General features: G+C 42.3%; 1 protein-coding gene across 13 annotated transcripts in view; it reads left to right on the top strand.

The window, feature by feature from the left end:
- Window positions 1-22,931, top strand: part of PTK2 (protein tyrosine kinase 2) — a 383,889-nt gene that overhangs the window by 119,429 nt on the left and 241,529 nt on the right. The window contains exon 1 of one of the 13 annotated variants that reach the window (XM_039527644.1): window positions 11,010-11,049. The exons of the other annotated variants lie outside the window; for them this stretch is intronic. Coding sequence (XP_039383578.1) covers window positions 11,037-11,049 — 13 coding nt within the window. The 5' untranslated portion in view covers window positions 11,010-11,036. Of the gene's footprint in view, window positions 1-11,009; window positions 11,050-22,931 lie in introns of those variants that run through there. 13 annotated transcript variants of the gene reach the window in all.

Below are 22,931 nucleotides of genomic sequence, written 5' to 3'. Positions count from 1 at the left end.
TTAACAATTGCATAGTTCATTGGGCACATTCCTTATTCTTTATTCCTACATCATTCCTACATCATTCCTACATTTACTTATGTAAATATTTGATCTGGTTTGGCCTTCTAAGCTGCATCATCCTTTATATAGGTATTTTTAGGTTGTTTGGCAATTCCATTGCTTAAATTGGTACTTAGCATTTTTGTACGCCATTCTGTTAAAGGAAGCCTTCTGATACAAGACTGCTGTATTGTCTCCCCAATAAAATATGAATGTCTGATTCCACTTTAACCATTTTAATTTACTCCTGTACATACTTTTTCTCCCCAAAAAGAGTGGTAAGGAAGAAAAAAAATCATTAATTTGTTGCTATTTTCCAGGAGTTAACTTTTTAGCATGGAGATAAGATAATTTGTGTTGCATGTCAAAGTAAGCAAGAAAATATTATTAAAGTGTGGTCATTAATTAAGATTTTTTTGTAGAATGTAAATTGAACAGTTTAAACTGAGCATATTAAGTATTCCTTATGCCACTAAAGAGTGCTAATTCTAGTGCAATTGAATTTTCTACCCTTCTGTATTCTCAGACCTACAAAACCACCTTCAGCCAAGTATCAAATAATAGCAAATGTACATACATTTAAATGAGCACTTCTGAAGATTTCTAGGGACCATGTCTTTCCTTCTCCTCCACCTCAGTAATACATATCTTAATCTGGAACCCAGGAAATCTGGCACACTTTAAGTGGAAAAAAAATCTAATCAGAATTTCCAATAAAGTACACTGCTACTTATAGAAAGTAAGTCTCTAAAAATAACAATGGAGCCTCTCATTTTTATGTTACAGTTTCATATTCAACCAGGTGTCTTGGTGACATTCATTACCATCTGATGACTGTTCAATTACTTACTGAAATGAGCTCTCTGAGGGCTTGCCTACATGAGAAAATTGCACCAGTTTAATGTAGGTGTAATTTTAAACTGATTTAATTAAACCATTGTAAAAAGTTACGTGGACACTCTTATTCCAGTTTAAACAAGACTTATTTCTATTTAGCTTTAGTCAATTAAGAATTGTAATAAACTAAGCCAAAAAAAAAAGGTCCAAACCTTTATTTGCACCACTCTGAATCAGTTTAATATTGCAACTTCAGTTAAACCAGCACCATTTTCTGATGCAGACAAGCCTCTTGTCAAGTTCCCAGTGGACAGGTGTTCACATCATTAAAACCATCATCACAGTTTGCATCCTGGCTGGCCCCAAACATATGATGATTTACCACAAATCTATGCTTCCAGGCTACAAGGCTCCCCACTCTGTCTGCTTTTAGCAAACCACATGTCTGTTGCTGAGCTCACTGATGAGTCCTCTAACCAGAGTTTATGGCTTTGCAGAGTGGGGAGCATAACGAGACCCGAGTGTTGGATCTGCCAGCCCTCATTCTCTTCTAATGATCATGCCAAGAGATAGGGCAGGGTTTCTCAAATGGTGGTCGCTGCTTGTGTAGGGAAAGCCCCTGGTGGGCTGGGCCAGTTTGTTTACCTGCTCCGTCTGCAGGTCTGGCCAGTGAGAGCTGTGGCCCGGCCCGCCAGGGGCTTTCCCTACACAAGCGGCGACCCCTCTTTGAGAAACCCTGAGATAGGGAGAGAAGAACCCCTGTGACTTTCCAGTGTAATCCCATCTTCCAGCTGCTTTTAACCTTCTGAAATGGTCCTTTGATTGAAGCCAAGCCTGAAAAATGTCATCCGCAGAGTTTGAATTTAGAACAAATGCAGTTCAGCTGTTTCTGAGTTCCATGTGTTTTGTGGTGGGTGGTGGTGATCAAACCAAACACCACTCTTCCCGATATATTGTACTCAGACATCTTATGCATTTTTTTTCTGTAGGTTTAGAAAGTCTGTGTTTGCATAACTGCGATATTTGATTTCATTTAAAACATGACTAGTTTTATATGTCTCAGAGAGATCTAAGGAATAAGCTAAACTCAAAATCAGTTCGGGCTAAATCTCCAAACTGGATTTGCATGGGCACATCCCATCATTGGGGCTCTGCACAGGTGTATGAATTCACCAATTTGAATCCTGTTGTAGGATCAGAATCTTAATTAGTTGTAAGTTTATTAATATTTAAATCTGCGACTGATGAAGATGGCTAAACTATTTTTGCTATGAATCAGTTTAAAAAACAAATGAAGAAAGTTTCAGCTTGCTGAATGTAAATGTTCATAACTCAGTTACCTTACCAGTTTTGAAGACTCTGTATGGTAGATTAACTTTAATTTCCAGTTTATATTAGTAAGATTTGGATGATTTGACAAATTTGATACAAGGAGACTATATTTTAAGGCATAAAGACAAAAGGAGTGCAGTTAAGGTAGAATGTTCAACCTTAATATTAAATTTCATGACTTGGATATTTGATTACTCACTCTTAATATTGCATATGAAATTATGCTGTTGGGTTGTAGGCATATTTGAAATTGATAGAGTTGTAAAACATTTCTTTTGGTTCTGATATCTACACAGTTGTAAAAATGCCTAATTGCCTTTGGCTGACTGTTAAGAAAGAAGAAGTTGCTTATTATGCAGTCCTGGGGCATGGTGGGAAGAAGACAAGAATTTGGGTGGATCCAAGTACCTTTTGAATGAATAGTTGGTGTATTGAGTGACTCTTAATTCTTTTAGGTTCTTGCCTTGAGAGACTTGATGGTGGGTAGAGGTGTGAATGGTGCCTGGATACCACCACTATCATAGACTTGGATTTTGGTTTCCATATCAATACATGATGCTTTACACAAGCTCTGAATTCACTGCAAGTATTGTTTATTCAGGAGTTGGTTAATCTTATATATTAAAGTACAGAAAATTATACAATACCAGGAGGTACTTGGTGCAATATATTTATGTCCTACAGCTTTCTTCATATCCTCCTGTCCCCACCCCTTTATGTTCAGTCCACAATAATCCCATTAAAGCTGCTCAAGTTCTATTTAGAATGGAAACAAAATGTGGCCTCACACTTATTCCTCCAACAGACAATTTTTTTAGTGTAGATTGCAGCTGTGATATAAGCTGTTACCTTTCTGTGTCTTGCAAGGACAGTCAACCTCCTGTAACACAATGAAATTAATCATAAAACATGTCCTTTGTGCCCAGCTATGCAGTATCTTTTATTTACTGTCATAGGGCTCAATCCTGCAAGGTGCTTGAGCACTCTGGCCCTTCTGATCCGGTAAAGTACTTCTGCAAGTGCTTAACTCTTAAGTATATGTGTACTCCCACTGACCTTTTTACTGGATGTGTATGAAAGTGCTCAGCACTTTGATAGATTGAGACCATAGTGAGGAAGAGTATGGCTCAAGGATAAGCTAGTTTACAATAAGAATGTGGTATGCATGCCATTTTAAGCTGTTCTTGAATACTGGTTCAGATAATATTTTCTGTAAATTAAGGCTTATGTTTTATTTAAAATTGGTTATATGGTTCTGTTCAGTGATGATGTGTTTAACATAGAACACTGTTTCTTGTTTTAGGACCCTGTCATCTAAGGATTAGGGGTAGTATTTGTTTTTCTGCTGAGAATGACTGTGATGTTTGGTGTTCTGTTAGAGTAGGTGACAGAATGATAGTGAATGCATGTAATTTCATACGTTATAAATAGGGATTGTATTTTAGGGTTCCGTCCAAAAGAATTCCATTACATTCTCCTGAATGTGAATTCCTGTATTTTGTGTTAAACATTCTTCTTGCTCACAGTAAAAAACTAACCCCCCCCAAACCCAAACAAACCAAAACAAAAACAAAAAAAAAAACAACCCACCACAACTCACCAAGGAATTAGATATTGGATAGAAGAGATGCCTGGAAGAGTTGACCAAACAACGTTCCAACAGGTTTCCCCTACTGGTTCCAATGATTTCTGCTGCTGCTGAGATGCCCAGCAAGCATTAGATATGTGGAGTGTTCCTTCTGTATCTGTCATTCCAAAACCCCTGACTGGAACAACACAATAATGCATAAATTAGAGATATAACTACTGGTGTGCATCAGCATGTTTCATTCATTCATTTAATTAATTTAAACTTTGACAGAATAAACCAAAACACATTGATTCACTTGCATCCGAAGAAGTGGGTATTCACCCACGAAAGCTCATGCTGCAAAACATCTGTTAGTCTATAAGGTGCCACAGGATTCTTTGTTGCTTTTACATTGATTCAAAAAATCCAAATTTCACCGGAAATATGAAAATAAAATTGACTTTCACCCAACAGTTAACTTGATTTCTAAAAACAAAAACCTCATGTGCAACCTTAAATGAAAGTTCCCAATCTATGTGCATTGCAGTTGATTAAAAAATAAACCAAATTTAAAGTATATATGCTAGTCAGAATATAGAAATTCTATTTTCTAAATCCTTTTATTTTAGAGACTCAAAACAGAAAGCAGTACAGTTCAGCAGTATGTATATGATGGATGGAAAAGTAGATTTGTTACATAGGAGAAGGAAGTAATTAAAAAAAACCAGTCACAAATATGAAGTAAAGGATAAGCTAAAAAACGAAAGATGCTTCAGTTTGGGTATCAACTAGAAAAAGAACTTGCATATTGAATATCTTCTGCCAAACCATTCTCATTTACTCTACTACCCCATGAAAGTCTTGATTCTATTTGATTCATTCAAAGAATTATTAAATGATTTCTTGATTCATTGAAGAAAAATGGAGCCTGAATGGAGTGTTCCGGTGAGAGCAAGATGTCCAAAAGTCCCAAAGCTAAGGATGTAGGCCACGGACATCTTTAAATGTAAGTGAAGTCATAGAATCAGTACAAAACATATGGATGACTGATCTTCGTAAGAGTGTGGTAAGAGATGATTAAAACAAATACAAAGGAAGAGACAGGAGACTCAGGCCATGTCTGCACTACAAAGTTAAGTCGACTTTATGTAAGTCAACATCAAACCTCCAATTTAAGCATATTGATCTTGTGCGTCCACACCACTCTCATTGTGTCAGTGGAGTGTGTCCTCCCTAGCAGAGCTTGCATTGCAACATGGAGCACTGCACTGTGGGTAGCTATCCCACAGTACATGTAGCTGAATAGAATTTGGGTAGGGCTTGTACTGTCTCATGGGACCAAAACATTGTTGCAGGTGGTTATCGGAACATGGCATTAGCCTCCCATGGTGCATATACCTCCCTTCCTCTCTCTCTCCCTTGCTAATATCAACTGCAAACAAACCAAGGCTTTTTTGCGCCTTTTTTGAAAGCCTGGGTTAGACGTGCGGATTCCATAGTACGATAAGCATGGACCCTACTCAGCTGTACACTCTTGTTGTGAACATTACAAACACGTCGCGCCTTATCTTGCTGTATTTCCACAGCTGAGACAGGAGCTGCTGCGTGGAACAATGCGATGTCACGCAAGCAGCCCCTGCTGCAAGCTATAGAGCAAAACAATTTGCAGTTGCTGGTGACAGTCACACATCATCTGAACACAGCTGAGTGCTTTTTCTGGTCCCGGGAAACAAGCACTGACTGGTGGGACTGGATTGTTGTGCAGCTATGGGAGGACGAGCAGTGGCTGCAGAACTTTCAGATGCGTAAGGCCACTTTCCAGAAACTCTATGCAGAGCTTTCCCCAGCTCTGAAGTGCAGCAATACTAAAATGAGAGCTGTTCTGACAGTGGAGAAGCGAGAGGCGATTGCTCTGTGGAAGCTTTCAATGACAGACTGTTACTGATCAGTGGGGCATCAATTTGGAGTGGGTAAATCTACCATGGGATCTGTTGTGATCCAAGTTTGCAGGGCCATTAATTGACTTCTGCTAAGAAGGGTAGTGACCCTCGGCAATGTGCAGGACATAGTGGATGGTTTTGCCACAATAGGGTTCCCTAATTGCGGTGGGGCGATAGATGGAACACACATCCTTATCTTGGCACCAGACCACCTTGCCAAAGAGTACATAAATTGAAAAGGATACTTCTCAATGGTGTTGCAAATGCTGGTGGATCACAGGGGCTGTTTACCGACATTAACGTTGGATGGTCGGGAAAGGTGCATGACACGCTTATCTTTAGGAACACAGGTCTGTTCAGAAAGCTGCAAGCAGGGACTTTCTTTCCAGACCTCAGAATAACCATTGATGATGTTGACGTGCCAATCATGATCCTGGGAAACCCAGCCTACCCCTTGCTCATGAAGCCATACACTGTCCACCAGGATAGCAGTAAGGACTGGTTCAACCATAGGCTGAGTAAGTGTGGAATAGTGGTGGAATGTGCCTTTGGACATTTAAGAGGTTGGTGGCGCTGTTTGCTTACTAGGTTAGACCTCAGTGAAAGCAATATCCCCATTGTTAGTGCTGCCTGCTGTGTGCTCCATAATATCTGTGAAACAAAGGGAGAAAAGTTTCCACTGGGATGGGGGGGTTGAGGCTGATCACTTGGCAGCTAATTTTGAGCAGCCAGATACCAGGGCACTAAGACAAGCCCATAGATGGGCTCTGCATCTCTGTGAGGCTTTGAAAACCAGTTTCAGCAGTAAGCCAGAGTAATGTAACACTTATCTGTGTTGTTCCTTACCAAACTATCCCCTCTATTGCATTTTTTTCCCTATAAACTGCACCCTCAGCAACCACCATGTGTGGAATGAATAAAGAGCTTTTATTCCCTCAATCAGTTTTATTTTATTATGCACACAAATCCACAGACAGCCAAGAAAAGTAAGGTAACCTTGAGAAAAAGGGCTGATAACATTGTGAGAGGAGAAACAAGGAAAGCTTGCTTGCAGATGCACTGCAATAACCATCACAAAGGTCTGGGAATGGGCACCTTCAGTTCCTTCTACCTTCCCCTGGTGTTGAGTGCAAGGGATACTGAACCACCACCCCCAGGCACATAGGAGATTTGTGGGAGGAGGATTGAGAACTGGGTGATGATGCAGCAGCAGGCATAGGCAGCAGAGGGGAGGAGAGCATCCATCCAGCTTTTTTTTTGAAGCTCAGCCAGATGCCTCAATTGCTCTGATGATTGCTCATAATTCAATCTCCATCATCTCATGCTCCTGTGTGTTGCTGCTCCTCCTCCTGCCCCTGTCCCTGGTCAGGTTCTCAGGAAGTGAAATCCTTCATGCTCTGAATTCTCCCCCCCGTCCTGTCTGGAGGTATGCTTTAACTCATTGAACATGTCCTCCTCATTCTTCTTTTTTCTTCTTTTTCCTGTCTTATCTCTGGAAACTGTGTGAGGAGCGCGTGATGATGCGGGTGGTTTCAGGGTGCAAACAAAAAAAAAAGGAACTACACCAACATTCACAATCGCATTTCATTGTTTTTTGGTGTTTTTTTGATTATTTTTTAAAAAAAAAAAACACCTTAAATGCACTTTCTGCAAACCACAACGTAATCAGAATCATTAGCTATTGCAAGTGACTGTTTGCTGCTCCAGCCGTAGTAAATATGGCCATGAGGCACAGGCAACAGGTCTTGTGCTATACTTTTAAATTACATTGGGGGCACAGGCACACTTGATGCTAGCAACCTTTCCCCCTTTCCCTGGGATGTGGGGATGGGCACCTGCCCAAATACAGTGTTTTTTTTTTTTTTTTTTTTTTTTTGGGGGGGAGGAGACTGGGAGAGAGAGCCATCACCCATCACAGCACTGCTCTTTACCATAAATGCTGCCAATTTCCACCAACAATGTCCAACAAAAGGAAAGAAAGGTTGTGTTACTCAGATTTCACCAAAGGTGGGTGGATTACTTGTTGTATTTGGTGTTGTTGTTTTGTTTGTGATTCCTTTTCCCCCCCCTACTCCCCCCTATGCATCATCAGGGGGTGAAGGTGGCAAGGGAAGAGAGAGCAAGCAATGAGGGGAGAGAGATGCTGCAATGCTGTGTGCCTGCTGCTCCTGCTGCCAGCAGACTTAATACTGGAGTGACGTGGCAAAGTGTTCTACCGTGGTGGAAGAAATAAGGCAGCCCTTCCCAGAAACCTTGTGCAAAGGATTGCAGAGTACCTCAATGAAAGCTTGCTAGAGATCTCCATCGAGGATTCCTAGGCCATCCCTGTGCACATAAACACAGCACACGGGGAGCACCCTCTGTGTAGCTGGAGTGGCCACCGGGAAGCAGATACCCACTACACCTTCTTTTTTGTTCTGATTAAACATAAACAATAATAGCATGTAACCCCAACCACTTGCCTGCCTCCATTCTCCTCCTCCTCCTCATCGTCAACAATGTCCTCCTCATTGTTGCCCGAGGTGGCCTGGGACTCCTGGAAGGCATCCACACTATGTTTTTGGGACAGTGGTGGGGTCGCCACTGAGAATCGCATGCAGCTCCTCGTAAAAGTGGCATGTCTGTGGGGCAGAACCAGAATGACTGTTCACTTCCCTTGTCTTTTGGTACGCTTGCCGAAGCTCCTTTACTTTCACGCGGCACTGTTGCATGTCCCTGGTGTAGCCCTTCTCCCCCATGCGATCTTGTCATAAATGTCAGCATTTCTTCTGCTGGATCGGAGCTGTGCCTGCACAGACTCTTCTCCCCACACAGCAATAACATCCACCGCCTCCTGTGTACTCCCATGTTGGAGCTCATTTGCAGCATGGAGTCTCCATGATCAGCTGTTCTGACGAGCTCTCTCTGCTGATCAAACAGGAAATGAAAATTCAAAAGTTCTGGGGGTTTAACAGGGGAGGGGCTGTTTCCTGTTTACGTGGCTGCCATGCAGTAGAGTTGAAAGTGTTCTCCAGAGCAGTCACAGCAGAGCGCTGTGTGACACCTCCTGGAGGCCAATTCATTTGAATTACACAACGCAGTATCTGCGCTATCCCCCTGTCAACTCATGGATGTCGAATCAAGCACTACGCCGCTCGTGGATGTGGAGTAAAGAAGTTGACTTTATAGGTGACTTAGGTCAGCGGAAGTTGACTTGGTAGTGTAGATACACACATAATTAGATCGACTTAGTGCACCTTCTGTTGACCTAAGTTTGTAGCGTAGACCAGGCGTCAGTTGTGATTCTTCCAATAGAAGATCTGAATGCATCTATTGCTACTGTTTCTCCCAACAACACCCTCTTCATGTGGATCTTGTTTCTGCTGCAGAATATGCAAAATACACAGGCTGTTAAAATATATGCAATGAGTATTCTTTTCTCCCTAACCACAGCTATTAAAAAAAGAGTTTATACGAGAGAAGAGGACTGAGGAAAGAGTTCAATCTTCTTTCTTTTTCAGCTTGGAAAAGAGACAACGTGGGGGATATGATAGAGGTCTATAAAATCATGACTGGTGTAGAGAAAGTAAATAGGAAGTGTTGTTTTCTACTTCTCATAACACAAGAAGTAGGGGTCACCAAATGAAAATAATAAGCAGCAGGTTTAAAACAAACAAAAGGAAGTACTTCTTCACACAACGCACAGTCAACCTGTGGAACTCTGTGCCAGAGGATGTTGTGAAGGCCAAGATTATAACAGGGTTCAAAAAAGAACTAGATAAATTCATGGAGGATAGGCTCCAGATTATTAGCCAGGATGAGCAGAGATGGTATCCCTAGCCTCTGTTTGCCAGAAGCTGGGAATGAGCAACAGGGAATGGATCACTTGATGATTACCTATTCTGTTCATTCCCTCCGAAGCACCTGGCATTGGCCACTGTCAGAAGACAGGATACTGGGGTAGATGGACCATTGGTCTGACCCAGTATGTCCATTCTTATGTTCTTTATTGTCTACAGCTTCAATGGAAAATTACAGTTGCACAGATTGATGTATGAGTTTACTGGTTCTTCTAAAAAGCTTCTGAGTATACAGCCACTGTGTAACTGAAAGATTATTTAAGAGCTATTTTTCACACTGGGGATATAGCAGGCCAGAAGATCTAAATGTTTACTCAAGATCTAGACATGGTGATCTGTACTTTTTTCATACTACTGTAACACTCTTCTGTTGAATTTTTCACCTGGGAAAATTCAGTTCCTTCTGGTGGTGTAAAAATCTGCATCTTACTTACTCAAATCAAATCTAATGGGGTGGCTGTTACTTTAGTATCTGATTCAAACAAATGCTGAGGATCCCTCTTGTACCTATGTCAAGAGCCTGAAAGTGGTTGCTTCCTCTGTCTGTGTTGGGAGTGTTCTGGTTCTCTTCCTCCTGGAGGTCACACACTGCCATTTTTCTTCCCTGTTCTACAGCCCCCACTGCACTGCTCTCTCAGATTCTTTGGCATGCTGTGCCCTCAATACCAAACCCCGACTACTGTCCCAGAAGTCTTCATTTTCTGATGCAACACAGGGTCAATACTTGGGCCTCCAGTCCTTTAAACTTTTCTTCCAGTATGGAAACTAGCTTGCACTTGGTACAGACAAAGTTGCTTCTGTCCTCTGGGACAAAGACAAAGATAGCACATCCTGTGCAGGTCACAACAACTGATCTCTCGCTATCTATATTTTCTTCCTTGTAATGTATCAAGAGCCTTTTCACAGGATGTATTGTATTGTACATTTTGTAGGAATATAGTTGCACTGAGTTAAGTTCTTTTGTGTTGTGTGCTGGAGTTCCACCCCAATGCATCCCTCTTTCCCCCAATATACCACCTGTGCCAGGGACTTCCAGGGGGTCTGTGATGTTGGCAAACCAGGTATTAGCTCTTGTCGAGGTTTAGGCCTTAGCTGAGCACTGACAATTTCATTGCTGGAAACCCGTCCAGCTCACCTGTATATAATATCTTTATCACATGCTATAAGATAATATTTAAGCTTTTGCTCTATAACAGTAAAAAGTGTTTGCCCCTGAAACTGTCAGTCTGTCAGAAGGGATTGTCTCCTACTCATTAAGAAGCCTATCAAAACTAAATGGGCCATTGTGGGACGTCACAATACAAAGACTTTAATTGCCCCTTCACACCCATGAAGAGGCTAGGTGGCAAAGGGCTTATCCCATCCACTGGAATTCTGAAATAAAGAAATAAAGATAGTGAACTAGAAAATCTTTAATCTCTTTGACTGTTTGGACTCTCACAGGGCCAGAGCTACAAAACAGAAGCAGAGATCCTCATGGTCAACCTAGGTGAGCCCTAAAAGACATTTGGTGCTGACAACTCTATCACCTTTTGGAACCATAGACCGTAAATGATTTGTGTATATAGGTTTGCCTTCTTTAACCTGGAAATAACTCTCATTTATTTTCTTAGTTATTGAATCCTTTGTAGGTTTAGTATAGGATTGCCTACAAGTGTTCTCTTAGGTGTGAGATCTGAGGTACTAATTGATGCTGGGGTAAGTGACTGGTCTCTTGGGACTGGAAGCAACCTGAATCTTTTGTGATCTTTGGTGTATAGCAACCAACTATCACTAAGGCCAGGTCTGTATCGGTATAACTATGTCATCCAGGGGAGTGAAAAATCCACACCCTGAGTGACATCGTTATACTGACCTAACCCCTCATGTAGACAGCAGTATGTTGACGACCTTCTCCTGTCGATAAAGCTATCACCTGTGGAGAGGTGGATTAACTACACCGATGGGAGAAGTTCTCCTTTCAGTGTAGAGCATCTTCACTTAAGCACTACACCAGCACATTAATGCAGCTGCGCCGATGCAGCATTTTAATGTAGACTTCCTGACCAGCTTGCCTTGATGGCAAGATAGACTGGAGTGCCCAAGGGGACTGTTTGTGACTCCATGGTAAGACTGTTACAGGGCTGCTGGAGTTCCCATTTGTTACTGGGTCGGTGAAATCTAATTATAGAACATACCACCCCTTTGGGATCTCTGCCCTGCCTTTTTTGACAGTCTTCCTTGATGTTGGCACTCATGATAGTGAACCACTCCAGAGAGTGTGACAGGGTCCTCTGAAGTAGCCTCATAGGTGTGTTCTCCAGTGTCTGCATTAAAGGAAATCTCATCCACCTGGGTCCAGTGCTTGTAGGGCCCATTATGCTTCTCTGTCCCTTTTTAGTTGGTGTAAAGAGGCCAAAGTGAAGGGTGAGCCTCTCTCCTACCATGTTTAGCTATTGGAACAGTGGTAGTGGAAATAGACTGGATTTCAGTTAGATAAAGGGCCACTTACCTTTGTGAATGCAGAGGAGTGTAAATGGCATCTTCATATACCTGCAAGGGCTGTAATGCCATAGTTGTGGAATCACACTCAGGGGAGGTCAAGCAGTGTTTCCACCAGAGGGCTGGAAGCAGGTTCTGAGCCTGCTAGTGAAGGCTTCAGCGGTCAGGTTAATCCCAACGGTTTTAGTGCTGCCATCTGTGCATCAGTACTGTCTGTGGGCTGTTGGCTGGCTACATGCTCCCTGACAGAGGGGATGCTACAGGCACATTGCACTGTTGCAACACCATTCAAGGTGGACTTTCTGTTGCTAAAAGGCCATATTCAGTGGAAGCTAACCCAGAGCCTGTAATGAATCTGGCCCAGTAGCTTTTACTCAGATAATAGGTTGCATTAAACAGTTGTCAGGTTTCAGAGTAGCAGCCATGTTAGTCTGTATCCGCAAAAAGAACAGGAGTACTTGTGGCACCTTAGAGACGAACAAATTTATTTGAGCATAAGCTTTCGTGTTGCATCCCAAGAAGTGGGCTATAGCCCACGAAAGCTTATGCTCAAATAAATGTGTTAGTCTCTAAGGTGCCACAAGTACTCCTGTTCATTAAACAGTTGTGTAATATTTTGGGGGAAAGATACCATACCAAACACCTTTTAGGTAAAATAAAATATCCAGCCTTTAGTAGGAACATACTGGAACCAGGACTCCTGGGTTCTGTTCTCAGCTTAGCTGATAACCAATTTAATTCCAATTCACAGGTGGACAAAATCTCACTTGCATGGCTTGGATTCTGCCGACAGACTATGATTTAGTTTTCATTTTTAATTTCATTTTGTCTAAAGGAAGGACATTAAATATAAAAATAATATAACATAGTTGAAAACTTAAAGGGACACACTCAAGTTAAAATTGATATTGTAAACCAATTTCTTTGTTACCAATAATACCTTAGAGTATTAAAACGAAAAAGTTGCAGTTACTTTTCATTATTTTTTCCTTTTATCCCTTTCTCTTAGCTTGGGCACTCAAAACCACTTTTGTCAATTTCAGATTTTCAGTGGTGCAATATTTGGGTTGCAAATTCTACATGAAATTTGTTTTGTTAAATTAACTGCTGTTTCCATGAGACTTGTAAAAAAATAAAAATCACAAACATTATTAGCCTTTTGGGAAGATTTCAAACTTTCAAGGGGCAGTTAGACACCCAACTCGTATTGAATGTCAATGGGAGGTGGGTGCCCTTCGTTTCTTGGAAAAAAAATCTCTCTCTCGTTTTGTATCAGCTCACCCTTTAGAAAATACAAATTTTGGGTCAAATTTAATTGTTCTGTTTTAATAATGCAAGTCTGAAAACAAGTTCAAACTATATTTAAGGTAAATATTTAACTGCATAAACTTAATTTAAAAAATTCTATATGTAGGCAGTGGGACATCAACTTTTTTGAATTTTGTCATGTTTGTTTAAATTCTCAACCTTGATGTTGTATTAATGTAGACATTTGCATTTATATAGATTTTTGTTGATGCTTTGAATCAGTGGGGCTGTGTTTTCTAGCATCATTACTTAAGCCTCTCGAGTTGATAGTTGCAGGGAAAGCTACCAAGGCTGTTAACTGTTCTTGCTTTGGATGCTGGGATTGGAATTTTTCAGGGCAGGACATTGGAACCTTTCTAGAATCTATTTCATTCCCTGAATCAAGACCCAATGCATTCTTATGTGCGAAGCCTAATAGTAATAATATATAGGAGTTTTCAAAGAAGAAATTGTTCAGTGTTTGTTTGAACCCTGTTTTCCATGCAGATATGCTGTCAACCATCTTGAAATTAGAGAATAGTAAAAGTATAAGGAAAAATGTCCTATTATTGAAAGTCACATGCCCTGCTTTCAAGAGAGTAACTGTGCTTTGAAAGAAAAAACCCAACTCTTTATAGAAATGTGAATGTTTTCCATTGTTCATTACAATAATGTTGTTGGGTAAATCTTGTACTTACAGGCATGGCAATGTAAGGTTATTATTTTTAAGAAACAGGAATGAATGACCTTAGGAAAAATCTGTGCCTTTCCAGTAAAAATACACTTTAAATGTGGGGTTTACTGTTTGCATGTCCCAGTTGCCTTTTTGAACTCCATGTGCTGGTGGGGTGGATTGGGGAGTGCCATGCCACTAGCATACAATCCACCATTAGCAGCTACACGCTGCTAGCTGGGGCTTCTCATAACTTTTGCTTTGGTTCATACAGTGGAAATCCCTCCCATTACTAAATTAATAAACATTAAAATGGAGCCAGAAACTTACCAGGCTTAGGGGTGGCTTCTGTCTCATCTGTGTCTGCTGCAGGGTCCACAGCAGGCTGTTTGTCAAGGGTTGCATCAGCTACACTGAGCCCTGGTCTACACTACAAGTTTAGGTCAAATTTAGCAGCGTTAGATCAATTTAACCCTGCACCCGTCCACACGACGAAGCCATTTTTGTCGACTTAAAGGGCTCTTAAAATCGATTTCTGTACTCCTCCCCGACAAGGGGATTAGTGCTGAAATTGACCCTGCTGGGTTGAATTTGGGATAGTGTGGACACAATTCGACAGTATTGGCCTCCGGGAGCTATCCCAGAGTGCTCCATTGTGACCGCTCTGGACAGCACTCTCAACTCAGATGCACTGGCCAGGTAGATAGAAAAAGCCTTGCAAACTTTTGAATTTCATTTCCTGTTTGGCTAGTGTAGCGAGCTGATCAGCACAGGTGACCATGCAGAGCTCATCAGCACAGGTGACCATGGAGTCCCAGAATCGCAAAAAGAGCTCCAGCATGGACCAAACAGGAGGTACTGCATCTGATCGCTGTATGGGGAGATAAATCTTTGCTATCTGAACTCTATTCTAAAAGACGAAATACCAGAATATTTGAAAAAAGCTCCAAGGGCACGAAGGACAGAGGTTATAACAGGGACCCGCAGCAGTGCCGCGTGAAGCCTACCAAAGAACCAGAGATGTAAATGGCCGCTCCGGGTCAGAGCCCCAGACATGCCGCTTTTATGATAAACTGCATGCCATTCTAGGGGGTGCCCCTACAACTGCCCCCACTCTAGTGTCCCATTTGTGCCCCACTACCCCATTTGTGTGACAATTTAATAAAGAATGCATGAATTTGAAACAACAATGACTTTATTGCCTCTGCAAGCGGAGATCAAAGCGGGGAGAGGAGGGCGGTTGGCTTATAGGGAAGTAGAGTGAACCAAGGGGGGCAGGTTTTCATCAAAGAGAAACAAAAGGAACTTTCACACCGTAGCCTGACCAGTCATGAAACTGGTTTTCAAAACTTCTCTAATGCACAACGCGCCCTGCTGTGCTCTTCTAACTGCCCTGATGTCTGTCTGCGCGTAATCAGCGGCCAGACGATTTGCCTCAACCTCCCACCCCACCATAAATGTCTCCCCCTTACTCTGACAGATATTGTGGAGCACACAGCAAGCAGTAATAACAATGGGAATATTGGTTTTGCTGAGGTCTAACCAAGTCAGTAAACTGTGCCAGCGAGCTTTTAAACGTCCAAAGGCACATTCTACCATCATTCTGCACTTGCTCAGCCTATAGTTGAACTACTCCTTACTACTGTCCAGGCTTCATGAGCCATGGGAGCAAGGGGTAGGTGTGACCATGTGGTGCTGCCGACTGGGAGAGCGGCCTGAGGGAGAAGTCTCCAGCTGGCATGATATTCCAGGCAGGACTGAATCTCCATTAGACGAAACTTTAAGAAGAGAATGACCTGGAGTCATTCCCATTTTTGTCCAGCCGCACCCGACCAACCTAACCAAGGTCGGCCAGGAGCACCCATGGGACGATGACAGCTAGCAGTCGTATTGTACCGTCTGCAAGGCAAGGCAAGGAGATGCTGCTGTGTAGCACTGCAGTACTGCATCTGTCAGCAGCATCCAGGAGACATATGGTGACAGTGAACTGAGCGGGCTCCATGCTTGCCGTGGTATGTCGTCTGCACAGGTAACCCAGGAAAAAAGGCGAGAAACAATTTTTTGCCGTTGATTTCATGGAGGGAGGGAGGGGGTCTGACAGCATGTACCCAGAACCACCCACGACAATGTTTTTTGCCCCATCAGGCATTGGGAGCTCAACCCAGAATTCCAATGGGCGGTGGAGACTATGGGAACTGTGGGATAGCTACCACAGTGCAACGTTCTGAAAGTGGATGCTAGCCTCGGTACTGTGGATGCACACCGCCGACTTAATGCGCTTAGTGGGGACACACAGTCGATCGTATCAAATCGATTTCTAAAAAAAGACTTCTATTAAATCGACCTAATTTCGTAGTGTAGACATACCCTGAGTCTGGACCCAGGATGTGCTGCTGCTGATCCTTTTCCAAAGCCTGCTCTGGAACTAGTGTCAGCAACAGAATGACTTAATTGTCCCTTCTTGATGCCTGCTACTGGCTCCCATCAATCCCCAGGCTGGACTCTGGGGCCAGCAGGGGACCATCTCAGCTGACTAGGTCATCGTGACAATCACCCAGTCAAGCTCCTCGTAAAACGGGCATGATTGTGGCCAGTTGCCTGAGGTGCGGTTCTTGTCTCTGGTTTTCCAGTACTCACCGTTGAGCCGCTTAATGCACTCCCTGCACCGGTCACTGGTCTGGTAAATTTGCAAAGCTGCCAGCTTCTTTGCTGTTTGCTAGGATGCATGATCATTCCTGGTACTCTTACTAAAGTCCACAGTTTTACTGGACTTGCACCCATGATTTACCAAAATCAGGGTGTGCTCTTGTGATCATGAAGCAGCACGCTTTGGAAAATGCTCATGCTGTTCAGTCTCCACCGCAAACATAGAAGGCTCTCTGGTGTGTTTGCAGATCAGTGGTAAGTAAAGTCTTTTCCAGAACAAATCATCCCAGGCAATCACTGTCCTCTGCCTGGTCTGTGCCATGTCCCCATTGGCTGGTAGGAGAACCCAGGCCCACCCTCTACTCTGGGTTCCAGCTCAGGGGTCCTCTGGTCAGCAGCCAAGTCCTGCACTGTCCTACCTTGCTGCTTTCACCCTGTACCTTTTTCTAGCTTCCCCCTCCTCTGGGTTTACCAGCCTCCCAACTCCCTCCTCTCAGGGAGTAACTGTGGCCTACCCTCTAGCCCCTAACACGCCTCCTTTCTCTCAGGGAGTGATTGCAGCCTACTTCCCTACAGCCCCTTCTGTTGCCAGCTTTCTGGCTTATATAGGCTCCTCCAGCTGAGCCTGTTTCCAATCAATTCCTGCTCCCTGGCTCCTCCTCCAGGTGTTGCCTATGGACTTAATTGGCCCACCTGGCCACCTTAATGTCTTCCAGTCCTGTGTGGACACCCCAGGGGGTTACAGATTGTTGTAATAAGCCATAAATCCAGTATCTCTATTTAGTTCATGATTTTTAGTATTTAGCAAAGTTATGAATTTAAGCTCCAAGACTCATCTTTTGAAGGTGTTGCGCAGGTTTCCTTTGAGGATGAGGACTAAGAAGTCAGTGATCGCTTTGTGAGAAGTGTTCATCTACATGTGATATGGTGTTCTTTGTCTTCTATAATTTTTCTGTGTGAGTTCGAGAGTGTAGTGATTGTCTGGTTTCATCCGCATTTAGTGCACTGGATGAGGTATACCACGTGTTGTGATAGGCAGACGTATGACCTGCGGATCTTGAAAGGTGTGTTGTGGAGTGTGCTGATCATTGTAGCAGTTGGAAGTATGTCTAAACATTTTGCATATGTTATTCTGGCAGTGTCAGGTGCTGCTTTGAGTTGGAGTGTGTGGAGCTTTCTTCTGGTGATGAGCTGGGAGAAGTTATCAGGTTGTTTGAAGGCCAGAAGAGGGGATTCAAGAAAGATTTCTTTCAGGATGTGGTCCCCTAATTGTATACAGGATTGAAAGAAAGATTATGTAAGACTAGAGACAGGTCCAAGTTGTGAAGTAGCAATCTCTAAGAAATGTGATTTGGTTTTGGAAGGAAGAAGCATGAGTGCTATGCTCCAGCTCAGCAGTCTGTTCTACTCTTGGGCAAAGAAAATAGTCTCACAACCCATCATTAAAATTGGGTTCAATAAATATTCAGCATATTAAGAAGAGAAATCCTCTATGTCCCTGTTCTCGTTAGCTGTATGATTTCTTCTAGCTAACAATAGATTAACATCTTTTAACAAGTACTAATTTGAAGCTTAAAATTCTTGTTGCTTACTAAAATACATGTGTGTTGCTCTTTGATTATTGGGCTTTGCTGTAGCAGTCTCTGATATAAAGCTCCAAGGATTGTTTTAATTGGAAGCGGGATTTTACATTTTAAAGGGCAAAAAATCAGAATTTTGTTTATTTCTGCACTTTCTAAAAGGGATTGAAAGGAAATGGGATAGGCAGGTGTGGGTAGAAATGAGTTATAATAGTTTATGGAGGTGCTTTGTTTAGATCAGGGCTTTTTAATTGATTACCACCTGCTGCCTCTGCAAATGGGTAGATAGTAGTGCACAATTACATGTTTCGTCATTATGACATGGAAGGAGAATTAGTTTTTATTTCTGTGGGGAGAATTAAATAGAAAAAAAACAGCAGGTTTAATGTGGCAGTTTTAGGTTCTTGAAAGTGTGTGTGTGTGTGTGTGTGTGTGTGAATTGCAAACTCTTCAGGACAGAGACCATAGTTTATTTGTGGGTATATAATAGTGTATAGCGCAATGCAGCTCCAATCAGGGCTGGTGCAGGTAGGGATCATCCTGACACAAATAAATAATAATACATCTGTACCTCGATATAATGCAACCCGATACAACACGAATTCAGATATAATGTGGTAAAGCAGTGCTCTGGGGCTGCGCATTCCGGTGGATCAAAGAAAGTTCGATATGACACGGTTTCACCTATAACGTGGTAAGATTTTTTGGCTCCTGAGGACAGCGTTATATCGAGGTAGAGGTGTATATATGTGCATGTGTATCTGTCTAGGCATTACATCACTGCCCTGTTTATACTTGTTGAAGTGATCCTGACAGCATTTCTATGAGATAGGGAAGTATTATCCTCTTTTTACACTGTGAAACTGAGATCATGTGATTTACCCAAAGTCACATGAAGTCTGTCGCAGAGTTGGGAATTATACCCAGGTATTGTGAGTTCTAGTCCAGTATCTAGAACCACAACACCAATCCTTGGCCTCTTAATACATTTTTCTGATATTGGGTTGCTTTTCTGGAGGTTTGCATTAAAACCATAAACTGGTTTTAAAATTTAAATTTAAAAACTGGTTAGTTAACAAATTAGTTAAAAGTTTTTGTTGTTTTTTCTTAAGGGTTTGTTTTATGTTTATTCATTCAAGCAAAAGTCAGACTGAGGTTATCTTGACTTATTCTGTTATATTCTTTGGCTCAGAAGTCTTAACTCTTTCCTCTCACGATCAATCGTCCCTTCTTTCTTCTCGCCATACAGAAATCAGTTAAATTTTTAACTGAATATATTAAGGTTTGTTTAATGAAACCATATTAAATACAGGCAAGCCCAAATATGAAATAGTTTGAGTAAAATACATTGACTGCTATGAGAGATGAATCTTTCCTTTTAATTCCCTTTTTCTTTCTTCTCCCCTCCCCCACAACCACACATACGAGAGACATATTCCAAAGTAATACCCTTATGAGTCAGTTCAGTGAAAGTTTTCCTGACTTAGATGTGTATTCAGTATTTTTCACTGCTCTGCAAAATTAGGGTTGTAAAACCTCTAGAAGGTAAACAGAAACAAATATTTTACCCATTGCTGTTGCTCTGAAAGTGAAATTTGAAACTATTACTATATTAGGATTACAGTATTGCCTACAACATGTTAAATTCTTCTTAATATTTATTAGCTGCCAAAGAATTTACAAATCTAAAATAAGATAAGTCCCAGGTGGGTGTAATAGAAAAGATGGGAGATGAGGGTTGAGGGTAATAGTGATAGGAACAGGAATTGCATATACTAGCTATAAAATTATGTTCATGCCATACACACAGAGATGTTAAATAAAAACATAAAGTACTCCCTGCTCGAAGCTGTGGTGTTACACTGCTTTGTTTCTTAGAGTTCAGAATGATAACACACAAGAACCCAAAACCAGAGAGAGAGAGAGAGATGGCTTCTCCCTAAAACAGGCACAATTCCATTTTACTCTAGAGTGACTTTCTCCATACTGACTCTGATTGCATAGTTCTACACAGCACCTCTTAACCTGCAAGCAGGACCCAGAACCATCCCCTCTGCATGCACACACTCCTAAAGTGATAGTTTGCAATTCCAGCACATTCCTCAATACAACACAATAATTTGCATGTCTGAAATGAAAAGAATGTTTGTTTTGTTTTTTAAAATATTCATAAATCAGATGTATGTGCTTGTGGGAGAATCAGACAGTGAAAGGATGGAGGCTGGCATTGTTGGAGCCAAGAGGCCAGAGGCCAGTAAGTTAGTGTGCAACAGCAATGTGCAGTCCCTACTCCAAAGTGGTTGTGTGAAAATAAAGAAATATGGATTATGATGGAAACCTGATTGTGGCTTTAACTGTAATCCAGCCACCATCCTATTTTCTGTAGCTTTGATATATCCAAACTGTTGACATCAAAGCAGAAAAAGCAAACTGTGTTATGTAGTGGAAGTGGGAAAATCTGTCTTTCAAACATACCTTTTTGTCAAGTATCAGAGGGGTAGCTGAGTTAGTCTGGATCTGTAAAAGCAGCAAAGAGTCCTGTGGCACCTTATAGACTAACAGACATATTGGAGCATGAGCTTTCATGGCCGCATCCGACGAAGTGGGTATTCACCCACGAAAGCTCATGCTCCAATACGTCTGTTAGTCTATGGCTATGGCTACACTTGCACTTCAAAGCGCTGCCGCGGCAGCGCTTTGAAGCGCTAAGTGTAGTCAAAGCGCCAGCGCTAGGAGAGAGCTCTCCCAGCGCTGTCCGTACTCCACCTCCCTGTGGGGAATAACGTACAGCGCTGGGAGCTGCGCTCCCAGCGCTGGGACTTTGACCACACTGGCGCTTTGCAGCACCGCAATTTGCAGTGCTGGAGAGGGTGTGTTTTCACACCCTGCTGCAGCGCTGCAAATTTGCAAGTGTAGCCATGGCCTATAAGGTGCCACAGGACTCTTTGCTGCTTATACTTTTTTGTCATTATCTAATTCTTCTGGAAGAAATAGACAGTCAGATTCATGAAAAATTATGCTGTTTTTTGTTTCGTATGTGTCAGTGTGGTTGACACTGCAGGTGAACATGCTCCTCAAGTGTGAGAGATTGAAGTATTTTGAATTGCCACATCCGTCAGGGCTGTGCAATGTACTCTGTGCCTCCTTGTGCTCCTGTAGGAGGACATAAAGGATGGGGGGAACAACCATCACTTGGTTTCTTCTTACCACCCATGACAACAAGATGGAACCTAGCAAGTCTCCAAACCCTCCATCTTTTAGCTCCAGCTAAACTCTCCAGAACCCTCACCACTCACTGTAGGAAAGTACACCAAATACACTTCACCCATTTGAACTAATTCCTTATTTTTGGACCATTGTACATACCTCCCCCAGTACAGAGTCTCATGTACAGGGCAGCTCAACCACTTCTGTCTCATGGTAGACTCCGAGTCTTTAGGCTTCAAGCCCAGCCCTTCTTGTGACAGGATAATCCCACTAACAAATGGGCATAGCAAATGCTTCTTATGCTTGGGCAAGAGTCATGTGTCAGACTGGCATACTGAGCATCTGTCATTCTCTTTGAGGACTCGCAAGTCGTGAGACACTATTGAAGCTCCACTTACTGGAATTGTCAGTGAAACTCTGTTTGTTTGGATCTGGAGGAATCAGGTACCAGATTAAACAATGTTCATGAATGCCCTTTCCAGTAGCCATGCAGTGACCAAGGCTGAAATGGAGAGAATCTCAGCACCGTAAAAGAGATCCAACACCAAAAACAACTTCGTCAGCAAAGAAGTCAATACCATTGGCACCAATGTCAGAGCCACATCTACCAGTAACAAGTGAGGCCATTCCAAATGTAAGGACAAAGACTCTAGATGGATTTTAGTGTTCTCCTGTAGAGACTGCATAAAGAAATGACTAAGCCCCACACCAAATCCAGGGCTAGTGACAAGGAGCTGACCTGTCACGGCACTGACAAAACCTGCATTGGGACCGACCCCATTGCAACTGATTATTGGGCAGTCAAAAACTCCAGCAAAAACTCCAGTCCTATATTGGAAGCAACCTTGGTACCAAGATTACCTCCAGCACCAGTGTGGACCCCTGTACTGAAAGCACCATATATGTTATGGTACCACCTTTAAATGATATCTATTTCTCATCTCCCTCAGCAGGATATGACTTCTCAACTCCCTCAAGCATGGAACCCTGTCTCTGAGTTAGACTGTGGACCGAACATGCACTTCTCCTTATAGGATCTTGACTCGCCAACAGAAGGAGTGGCTTTGACTGGCCATCATCAGACAGGTTAGCCATATCCTAATGGAATATTTACCATGGTCCTCCTTTGAGGAGCCCACCTCATCCCATTCTAGAAAGAGGAGGAGATCAGACTGCCCAGTGGCATCGTTGACCAGGCCAAAAAGAATGTCAGGATCTGTGGCAGGATATGGGCCCCGAGGGGCAAAACATTTCTACTTTGCCTCCCAAAGACTTTTTGTCATTGTCACCAGGCAAAGTGGCAGGGCCAGTACCAGCACTGGAGGATTTTAATACATTTCAAGATCTGCTTATAGATTCTAAGGCCAGAAGGGACCATTTTGATCATCTAGTCAGCCCTCCTGTGTAGCACAGGCCATAGAACTTCCCCAAAAGAATTCCTAGAGCACATCTTTTAGAAAAATATCTAATCTTCATTTAAAAATTGTCAGTGATGGA

This window comes from Mauremys reevesii, linkage group 2 (assembly GCF_016161935.1).
Source record: "Mauremys reevesii isolate NIE-2019 linkage group 2, ASM1616193v1, whole genome shotgun sequence".
Classification (NCBI taxonomy): domain Eukaryota; kingdom Metazoa; phylum Chordata; order Testudines; family Geoemydidae; genus Mauremys; species Mauremys reevesii.
This window is presented reverse-complemented; position numbering and strand designations above follow the sequence as displayed.